We start from the raw sequence: 11,533 nt of genomic DNA, 5'->3' as shown, positions 1-11,533 counted from the left end.
AGTAGAAATTATATTTCTACATGGCAAATAATTTACTAGCAGGTGTAGTAGAGTAATAGAAATCCAACAGTCATGACATGCATGCTGCTGATTCTGTGTAATTCAATCACTTATTGAAAGGGGCATGTTCAAAATAATAGCAGTGTGGAGTTCAATGAGTGAGGTCATTTATTCTATGAAAAACAGGTGGCAATTATTGCCCTTTTTTAAGGAAGGAAGGCAGCAAATGTTGTACATGCTGATTACAGTGCATTTCTCTCTGAAATTCTGAGGAATATGGGTTGCTCCAGACATTGTTCAGAAGAACAGCGTACCTTGATTAAAAAGGTTGATTGGAGAGAGAAAACATATAAAGAAGTGCAGAAAATGATAGGCTGCTCAGCTAAAATGATCGCAAATGCTTTAAAATGGCAACCAAAACCTGAAAGACGTGGAAGAAAGCGAAAAACTACCATTCAAATGGATAGAAGAATAGCCAAAATGGCAAGGACTCAGCCAACAATCAGCTCCAGGAAGATCAGAGAAGGTCTAAAGTTACCTGTGAGCACTGTTACAATTAGAAGACACCTATGTGAGGCCAAGCTATCTGCAAGAAGCCCCCGCAAGGTCCCACTGTTGTAAAAAAGACATGTGCTGAAGAGGTTACAATTTGCTAAAGAGCACATGGACCGGCCTAAAGAGACATTCTGTGGACTGAGGAAAGTAAGATTGTTCTTTTTGGGTCTAGTGGCCGGAGACAGTTTGTCAGACGACCCCCAAACACTGAATTCAAGCCCCAGTACATTGTGAAGAAAGTGAAGCGTGGTGGACAAGCATCATGATATGGGGATGTTTCTCATACTACAGTGTGGGGCCTATTTATCGCAGACCGGGGATCATGGATCAGTTTGAATACATCAGAATACTGGAAGAGGTCATGCTGCCTTATGCTGAAGATGAAATGCCCTTGAGATTGGTGTTCCAACAAGAGAGCGACCCCAAACACACCAGTAAACGTGCAACATCTTGGATACAGACCAACAAGATTGACGTTATGGAGCGGTCAGACCCAATCCCCGGATCTTAATCCCATAGAAAACTTGTGGGGTGACATCAAAAATGCAGTTTCTGAGGCAGAACCAAGAAACAGAGAAGAACTGTGGAATGTAGTGCAATCATCCTGGGCTGGATACCTGGTCACAGGGGCAGAAGGTGGTGACTCCGAGCAACACAGATGTCCAGCAGTTCTCAGAGACAGCGGTTACACAACTAAATATTAGTGACGGGATTCAAAGTAAAGAAACATCTTCAAACATTTCTCAGTTTATATCGTGAATGTTTGAGTTTGTAAAGAAGAATACAAACACTGCAATTTTTTTGAACAGTCTAATATTCACTTTTCTTCACTTTTATTTAGAGGAACAACACAAATTTGATATATTTTTCTTCATGTTTTGATTTGGAGTAGAATGTGTAGTGTTCCCGGTGCATCTGTGTGTATGGAAATCGAAGCTATTAGAGGGATTTTGAGCTTTATTCACTTTTTTTAAACACACTGCTATTATTTTGAACAGAACTGTATCTCCTAAGTATTCGTATGGTATATCGCTCTTTATGGATGCAGGTGCCCTGTGTACTTATTCTTATGGCAGGGTCTATGGTGTAGAGCTGTTAGAAAGGGCCCGTCACAGTTTTTCTTTGCTGGAAGCTACAGGACATCTCCATTCAACTGTACAGAGCAGGTTGCAGTTTTCTGCAGAGCTAGGTGACAGGGAAACGACACAGTGCCATATTAGTGCCGAGGGATTGTCATTATCGGGATCAGGTGGGGTCCCAGAGGTCACATCCCCTCATGATCATACAGTGATGGACCTATCCCTTTATGAAATGGGATTTTTCAGCTTTAAATGGCTTGCAAAAAGTTCTAAAGTTGTCCTCTATCCAAAAGATAGACGAGAACCATCTGATCGGCACAGGTCCCACTACAGGGGCCCCTGCCGATCATGAGGGAAATAACAGGTTGCACATGCTGCTGCTCCACTCATCTCTACGGGCGTACTAGCCTTGCGCTGTGCTCGGCTATCTCCAGCAGTCCCATAGAAAATTAATGGAGCAGCAGAGGTCATGTGCGATTTGCCGTTCCATTTATTTGGGGGAATGCGGTAAACGTTAAAACTTGGCACAACCCCTTTAAAGTAAAAAGCCTAAATGTACTTCTACTATTTTGTTTTGGCAATACTTCTCTACAGAGCACCCCATGTTTTTTTTTTTCTTATATCCCCCATGCGTAGGAGACTGATCTAAATTGTACCTACAATGCTCAGTTGTTTTTGCTGATTTTCATGTGACAGTTATTAAAAGTGCTCATAATTGCTTTGTGCAAACCGAATATACAGTCCCAACCAATCAGATCACTGGTGAGATTTATAAAGGTGATGAACGGGAGGAAGTTAATAAGGAGACATAAGATGGACAACACCTTCTTAGAAGGAAGCCATGCTGAATGCTGCAGCTTCTGTTACCTTGGTGCTCAACTAATATAACCAGGGAGAACTGTGCGGCTGATCACTTCCTCTATAGCTCTTCAAATGAATGGCTGACCATATAACACATGGCCATGTTGAGCCCATAGATCTTTGCTAAGGCTCAGTTAGAGTATGGAGGGTCCCAAGTAAGTGGGCCTCTATGATGTCCCTAAGCTCTAATCAGGTGTATGGGAAGTGTTGTCCAGATGGGTCAACAATAACTTCCAAGCTGAAAGGGTCCAGAATTGAAAAATTCTCCACGACCTCTACATTCTTGTGACCAACGTTGGTCAAAACTGCATGTCCCCCCATAACATGTCTTGGAGCCAAAATATTGGGGTGCCTATTCACTTTAATGCACTGAACTGCCCATTATAATTGGATGGGGAAGCAGAACCTCACATACGGCCATGCAAACAGGGGTTCTTTGGGGCAAAGCCCCTGCCATGCCCAACATCACCTTTCATCATACTGGTAATGCTTCATTCATTAGCCATTCATTACTTTATTCATTATATAAAGTGCAATTTATCATCTGAACACTTTTTTTATGGTTTTTGCTTTAATAAAATGCCTAGATACTTATGTAAAGATAGTGATTGTCCTAAGTATTTCCCTATCAGTTACTATTGTATAGCAATCTTCCCCTGCCACCACTACAAGGGGCTCATGCACATGACCGTATCTAGTTTGCAGTCCACAAAACATGGATCCGGAAAAAAAAACATCAGAAAAAAGGCATCTGTATGATGTCTGTGTTGTATTTCTACTTTTGTGGATCCATTGTAACAATGCCTGTCCTTGCCTGTAAAACGAACAAGAATAGGACATATTTAATTTTTTGGTGGAGTAGAAGTTGTGGACATACGGACACAGAATGCACACACAGTCATTTCAGTTTTTTGCGGCCCCGTTGAAAATGAATGGTTCCGTATATGGGGGCGCAAAAAATAAATAAAATGAACATACACAGGCAAAAAAAAAAAAAAAAAGATACGTTTTTTGTGCACAAGCCCTAAGGCCTTCAGAGTTTGTACAATAAAAAGATATATACATTTTTTTTTTTGTTACACGTCAATGTGAGGGTTTAGACACCCCCTTCAAATTTGGAAAAACAAAGCAAAATCTTTCGAAAATAGTTTCTCTCACTTCCGCTTTGGTCTAATGGCCCCAGATACAACCAAGTCCCAGAGGTAACTTCAAAGTCAATACCTTCTTTGAAAAACATTCTAAAACATTACTATACATACTTCTATAGCATAAAAAACTCCAAATTGCCACCATTTCTGGTCATGTTACTCCTAGAATTTAGGCAAGGAGACAAAGTAGTCAGAGGGTGCATCATACAATGGCATCTGTGAACATTTCCACAATATATTCCATGGCTTCTTTACCCATGTTATTAAACATATACCCGGTAGTCTACTTTACTTCTTAAAAGGTCTACATGGGTCAAATTGTTTTTGGCCACTACGTCACCATTCACTTCCTGATCTATCCCGCACTATCAGATCGGTGGGGGTTCTACTGTTGGGACCCCCACTGATCACTGCTCTCCTGAAATGACCGGAACAGATGGTCGCAAATGCTCATGGCCACTCCATTAATTTCTATGGGAGTTCTGGAGATAGCCAAGTGATAGAGATATAGCGCTTCACCTACCTCCAGAATTTTCATAGAAAGGAACCGGTCCCTCTAGTGCATTTCACAGGGAGCAGCAGGGGGCATGCAGGGGATACGAGGCCTCCAAGCTCGTGATTGGTGGGGGTCCCAGTGGTAGGACCCCCCCACCACCTATCTCATAGTTATCCCCTATCCTGTGGATAGGGGATAATTCTTACTTACCAGAAAACCCCTTTAACAAAAGGAGTAACTATCTCAAATCTTAACGAAAACCTTCCAATTCTGAGTAGAAACCAAACTGTAACATCGAGCACAGAGCTCTTATAATTTGGAGTAAGGAATTCATACAAAAGACTTTACAAGAGAAGGTTTTTCATTTTTTGGCCGGCGTTTTCCTATTGTGACTATGTAGCTAGAGAAACAATGGCCTTTTGAGTCCCATTACTGTTAGGAGTTATTTTTTTCCAGATATGCAAAACCCTTTTAAAGGGATCTGTATAAAGAAAGAACATTAAAACGCTATATACAAAAAGTTGAAAAACAAAAAAAAGTTATATACAGCAAGTTTCCCAAAAAGCATTTAAAGAATTCAAAATGTAGGCAAACAGAACAGATGACAGTAGTTTTCCAAGATCTTCACTGCTTGGGGATATTCTTTGTTCTGAAACCTATAATAGAATAAAGGGAAACTAATCAGAAAACAAACATTCAGCTATTGTATTCTCCTGATGGGAACAGCCCAGAACTTCTGATAGATCCACTTTGACAGACATTTGATAAAACAGAAGATGACAAAAGCTATTTTGCTGGATCGTGGAGCAGGGTTCTCCCATTCATTTGTAAATTCACAAATATGTTGAAGCCTTGGCAGTTTCCCCTTTCTTGCTTTCCAATATGACCTTTCACTGAAGGGAAACCAGTACGAAAGCTGTAGCCAGTCTGACATTCACAACATTTTGGAGGAGATGACGCAGAACAGATTTTTACGTTATTGAAAGCCATGTGTTATACAGTATGTGGCCTTGCAAACTAGTGCATGTAAACTAATTGCCTTGCATGTGGAAGTCTTGATGCTCAAATGGAAATTTACAAGAGAAAAAAAAAAAAGAAAAGAAAAGGCCAGGATGAGTTACGATTCTGCTCCAGTCCTCTCTGCATCTGTCCTGGTCCAACATGACTGAAATTGCTGGAAACGCCCACTAAACCAATCACTGGCCACAATGATGACCCATCTCAGCCAGTGAATGGTAAGGTGGGGTTCTCCAGCCATTTCCTGCGTGTTGAGATTGGACCAGAAAGTGGAGTGCAGCAGGAACGGGAGCAGAGTTAGATCTCGTTCGCATTTCCTTGTCCATCGTAAGTCACTGAAATAGACATTTAGGCCAACTATTACCCTGGACAGTGAATGTTGTTTTTTTTTAAATCCTTTTTGAATTTTACAATTTAGGTAAAATTGGAATCTATGGGTAGTAGTGGGCCATTATGGCCATTATATTTTTACCATCTTCGCTCATCTTGGGGGCATAGCTAGAATAGGGTCATTGCTTCCATGATACAGATTAAACAAAAAACACAAAACACAAGGTACTGTTGTATGTAGACGCAAGATGTCAACACTGAACATTTTTGGAAGTATAAGCAAAAGGGAAATATCTGAAATTTGACACACAATGAATATTATGTACAGTAGAAGAACGAGCCAGTGGGGTTTTACTAGGCTACGACTTGTCAATCCTATGTCAGAAAAGTCACATTAGTGGGAGCCTGATGGCTGGAACCCCCACCAGCAGTCAAAAAGAACAGGTCTCGGCAATGGGACCCATTTACTGTGTATATGAGGTCACTTTTCTATTTAGCGGTTTATGGAAAGGAGTTCACTAATGATGGGTTATAAATGGTCTATGGTCAGAAAAGCTAAGGTCCACTTCACTTCAACAGACCCATTTGAACGTCTGCATTAGGGTGGTTTCACTCATGCAAAAACACTATTAAAGTTTTAGAAAGCTTTCGTTTTTTTTTTAGCTAAAGTCAGAGGTTGATTCAAAATAAAAATCGGCAACATAATGGAAGAACAACTTCTTCTCTGCCCTGCTAGATCCTCTTCTAGCTTTAGCTCAAAAGCCACATAAAAAATTGCTGTGGTGTTTTTGGCAAAAATACTGTCTGTGGAGGTTACATGATGTTACTGAACCAAACCTAAATCATCACAGGGTTATACAGTGATCAAAGTTTGGAGGTATTGAACTGCAGAAGATCTATATCTTGTGGGACGTTGAAATGTGGCCTGATTAGGCTACATAACTTTTGTCACATCAAGTCTCAGTAATACCTCACGAGTTGACCAAAGGGAAAAAATACAAAAAATAAAGATTTTGGCATGTTGTCCAGTGACTATTTAGATTTCTGATTTGGTTGTGAACAAACCCCCCCCCCCCCCCCTAAACAACTAACATGCCTCAAGCAAGTTGCATGTGACTTTCAACCAAGAATCCAGCAGGCTTGGATTTTTGCAGAGTCATGATGCAGTTTGTGTTATGTTGCGTGCCGCAACATAACCACGTTGACATGATAGATGCAATTTCACAATGCAACATTATGATCTCCATGTCTCTCGACCAAAGTCACCATGTAGCCATAAACCTTGGTCGTCTGAAACCTAAGGTCTGTTTTGCAAAGCTGCCCAGCTGACTTGGTCATACTTGGCTATAATTGATAAAAATCAAGACTACCCAATATCATTGGGACATCCAATCATGTTCAACGTAAAAGCAAGTTTCACAATTCAACGTCCAAGAAAAACAATTTTTGAAAAAAATCAAAAGCCTCATATTGAATTTTACCCATCACCCTGTGAGCAACCTAAATAATCATATTATCAGTTTATATTAATGAAGTTTAGCTATTCACTTGGAAATTCCAAGTGAATTCAGATCATTTACATGAATACCACCACCCTACATTACATGGCTGGACATCTTTGGAGGAGATTTTTAAAATTATTGTATTCTACTCATTTTGGGCTAAACATTTTTCAAATTGGTCTTTATTAAAATATTTTTAGGAGTTGTGATACAGAGGTAAAATTTTAGTCGAATTGCAGACTGTTACTCTGTTTACTGCGAGTCCCAATCTGATGGGTCCTGTATAGCTCTTATCTCTGATCTCCTGACCTCATGAACTTTCATTATACCTAATCTACTGTATTATCAAACTGATAATATAGTTTAAATGAGTGTTTATGAGGCTGAATTGTAACCCCTTTATCAAAAAAACTGTTGAATATGTTTTTTTTTAATAAAGACCAATTGCAAGAATGGTTTGCAGCCCAAAATGAGTAAAATGCAATCAAAGAAATTGCCCTGAAGTTGTCTATAGCCTTTAAGTTCTTGAGATGCCATCACACCCACTGGCCGTTCCACACTTGATTAATCATCATTGGATTGGGAGCAGGAGACAGATATAAGCATCAATTAATTTAGAAGTCACGTAATCAAGACACATAGAATACAAGTAGCCGGACACTTAAGGGTATGATTAGTCTTGTCATTTAATTTGTAGGAAGGGTATGGAGTGAGTTTTTGTGGACGTATGTGACATTAGTTGACAAAGTCGGCTTTACATCTATACATACCTTACTGTACCACACAACTCTTTGTTTTGTGTGTGCCAGAGTCAACTCCAACCTCTGTTTTGTGAGAGAGAAAATAGAGTATCGCTATAGACACAATTACTACATTACTGGTGTTAGGAAAACCGTCCAACTTTAATTTCCTCTTTTAATTATCAACCCATTATCTATAGGACATCTGATATTAGAACATCTAAAAATAGTCCAACCCCTCATCACACAGGCAGTGCTTGGCACCTACTGCTTGCTACCGGAATTTCTTAAAAATGATGTCCAGGATCGGAAAAACAGACAAACAGTGTTGCTTCTGTCCATAGGTTCTCTCTGATATCGTAATTTAGCCCTATTCACTTTAAAAGGTGTGAGCTACTGTATCAGATATGGTCAGTGGACAAGAGTGGGGTGGTTTCATTTGTCTCTGATCCTGAACAACACCTTTGATACTGCACCAGAAAATAACATACATTATTAGATGCTAAAGCAGTTTGTCATGACAACTAAGGTTAATTAGGACACATTGAGTAGTTTAAGGGCCTAGAATAGGCGACTGTTACTTAGATGGAAGTCTCTTTAAAAAGGGCCAGAATTTACAGATTCAAGAGTTCTTACACTGGCTACTGGAGCATCATCGCTCATCAGATTTCCTATGTAGACTGGGACAGTACTAGCAGAGTCATCCCACTATTATTATAGGATGGGGGATTTAAAGATGAGCAATTGTACTAGGCTGTCTCAGGCAGTCCCATAGAGTTGAAAATACAGCTGCTCGATTCAAACAGGGAAACACAGGGTCTCCATTCTCATGATTGGCTGTGGGTCCCACTGCTGATCAGAAGCTTATCTCCTATTCTATGGAGAGGAAATAATTGATCACATTAGTAAGTTTGGCCCCATTATATCTATTCTACATTTTTAAATAGAGGTAAAATTCCCTTTAAGAAACTTTAAAAAAATAAAAAAATTGTATTTAAAGGGATTCTGTCACGTAGATTTTGCATATAGAGCTGTGGACATGCGCTGCTAGATTGCCGGTAGCACATCTGCAATATACATTCCCCATAGCTATGAGTGCTTTTATTTAGGCAAAAAAAAACTATTTTATAAATGAGGCAAGTAAAGAGCCCAAAGGGATGTTACTAACGTTTATGGAGGCCAGCCACGACCACTGTGAAGGAGCCAAGCACCGCCCCGCATCCTCCGAATCTCCTCCTTGCTCCCCAAGGTCACCAAGTCAGAGCTCTGTAATCTCGCGCATGCGCGAGTATGCGGCATGTCAGTGCCGACATAGTGTTCCTTCCCTCCTGTGCTGGCATCAGCCTCAGGGAACAAACTGCGCATGCGCTAGCTGCGAAATTACGGCGCTTTAACTTTGTGACATCCAGGAGCAAGGAGGAGATTCGGAGGATGCAGGCGGTGCTGGGCTCCTTCACAGTGGGCGTGGCTGGGCTCCAGAAACATTAGTAACAGCCCCTTGGGCTCCTTACTTGCCTCATTTACATATATAAAATAGTTTTTTTGCCCAAATAAAAGCACTCACAGCTATGAGGAATGTATATTGCGGATGTGCTAGCAGCGCATGTCCACAACTCTAGGCAAAATCCAGGTGACAGAATCTCTAACACTTGAAGAGAATGGGGACTCAAACATGTGCCATTGGTCTTCATCACTGGAAATGGGTCTCTGGGATTGAACATCTGGTTAAGTTGCTGATGAGCAAATAATTATGTTATCAGTAAAAAAAATTTTGGTCACAACTAAATCTCAAAGTGGTGGCTTCGGTCAGACAGAATTGTTTAATTTAAGTCCATGGATGTGGGAAGTTACTGTAAGCAGATGGTTTGGTGTTGTATAGCAAAATAACTGAGCTCCTAAAATAATATAGTATGGAAAAATTAAATAAAACATTTTGTAAGAAATTACCTTCTATGTTTTTTGAGTTCCTTTTTTTCTTTTTACTTTTTGTCGAGCTCCTTTTGACCTTTGATTCAGCCGAACTTTGTAACTCCGTTGTCGTTTCATATGATTTATTAATAGAGCCATCACTTAAAATATTTTCATTGGCTTGAGGGACGACTTCAGGTTGTTCTTTGCCTGTCAATTGGCAGAGGTCCTTCAACCGACCCATTTTTTTGAGCTGGCAGGGAAACATCTGTAGTTTCATCATTCTGAACTGATGGAGGAACATCAGTGGCTCCATTGTTCTGGACAGGGACAGGTGGGAGTTTATCGGTGGTCCCATCAGCATGGATGGATGTGGACTCATCAATCATCTCTTTGCTTTGCACTGAAGACAAATCAACAGAAGCCCCATTCTGTTCCTCTAATTTGAAGACATTAGCAACCTCACTCTTCCCATGTAGTGGGGAACCATCCATTTTCTCCTTTTGGTCTATTGAGGACACCTGATCCGGTTTCTTATTTTGAACTAAAACAGAACTGTCAGCCAATGACGAGATTTCCTTAGAAGAAACATCAACTGACCCTCTTTCTAAAGCTAGCACAGAGTCAGTCAATGTTTTTCCCTTTGTTGCAGAGTGTTTATCGGTTTCATTATTCTGGTCATGAGGAACGTCTTTCAAAAATGTTGTGCTTTTGGAGTCTACTTCATCAGCTTGACATTGAGGTTTCTCCATTTTACGCAAGGAATTCTGTGGTGGCACCTCAATATCCTGGGGATGCGTTGTATTTTTGGCTGCAACACTGGTACAATTTGGGTCATCAGAATCAGTAGATAATTCTTGCTTAACATTCACAGGAATAATCTCTTTGTCCACATGAATACTAGAAGCTTCTGTGGTCAAGGTCTCTTTTTTATCATTATTTCCAGCACAAGTTTGTGCAGCTTGAGTGGCCTTACATGCATTTTCATCTACAACTATGTTATCTGATGGCTGACCCAGAGGCAGGTCCCTTTGGTCTTCAGTGGCCTCAATGGCAGGAGATGGCTTGGCGCTATCTTTACTATTATCAGTGGGACGGTCTTTTATACTATCCGTCTTTTTTGAGTCTTCATCCTTTACTTGCCCTGGTTTGCCTTTGTAAAATAGGATCAGATACTACTTTTAGGTGGCTTTATGTCAAAAGCAACACATGCACGTAAATAACTTGGTCTCCACAGGGTTAGTTGACGTATCTGTTAGTCATGCACACCATTCACAAACTTGGATAGAAATTATGCCATTTGTGCTCATGCAAGGTGCCTGCTCCAAGCATAAAATTTACAATAAGGCCTCTTTCACATGAGCGATACGGAATGGGCCAAAGTCTGTTTAGTGAAAAACAGATTTTTTTATTATTTTTTTCCAAAAGTTCAATTAGTTTTGTCTGTGTGCGTTTTTTTTTTTTTTTCCATCCAGACTGCATCCATTTTTCACACAATTAATTTATATGGGGCAAGGGCTGTGTGGAAAAAAATTGTGCAATATAGAACATGCTGGGATTTTTCTGAATGTAACAATGCTTGTGTTCCTATACACATTGCAATTAAAGAGTCAGGATTCACTTTGGATGCTCTCCGTTCACAAAATAGAACAAATCTGGATGGAAAACTCACTCATGGGAAATTAGTCTTATTCGATAAAACAAAAACAAAAAAAAAAACAGTAAGGACCAAGTAGCAAAAATAATTTTATTCCTTTTTGGCATAGGTGGTCTTGACTGCCTTTCAATAAATTAAACAAAAATTCCTAGTTCTATGGTGACTACCCATGACACAATCTTAAATTATTTTTATTTTTTATACAGCATTTGCTGTCAATATGTATAAACCATTTTACAC

General features: G+C 40.0%; 1 protein-coding gene across 3 annotated transcripts in view; it reads right to left on the bottom strand.

Annotated features, from left to right (window-relative positions):
• Positions 1-4,595: 4,595 nt before the first annotated feature.
• INF2 (inverted formin 2) overlaps positions 4,596-11,533 on the bottom strand; it is an 88,749-nt gene continuing 81,811 nt past the window's right edge. For 2 of the 3 annotated variants that reach the window (XM_044271215.1, XM_044271217.1), the window contains exons 21-23: positions 9,676-10,789; positions 7,759-7,812; positions 4,596-4,795 (exon numbers count right to left, since the gene is read on the bottom strand). In XM_044271215.1, the coding sequence (XP_044127150.1) occupies positions 9,831-10,789 (959 nt within the window). In that variant the 3' untranslated portion in view covers positions 4,596-4,795; positions 7,759-7,812; positions 9,676-9,830. The remainder of the gene's footprint in view (positions 4,796-7,758; positions 7,813-9,675; positions 10,790-11,533) is intronic. The other variant, XM_044271216.1, reaches the window with a different exon arrangement.

The sequence above is a fragment of the Bufo gargarizans genome, chromosome 11, assembly GCF_014858855.1.
Source record: "Bufo gargarizans isolate SCDJY-AF-19 chromosome 11, ASM1485885v1, whole genome shotgun sequence".
Lineage (NCBI taxonomy): Eukaryota > Metazoa > Chordata > Amphibia > Anura > Bufonidae > Bufo > Bufo gargarizans.
The sequence above is the reverse complement of the archived record's forward strand: the minus strand, read 5'-3'. Positions and strand labels throughout refer to the sequence as shown.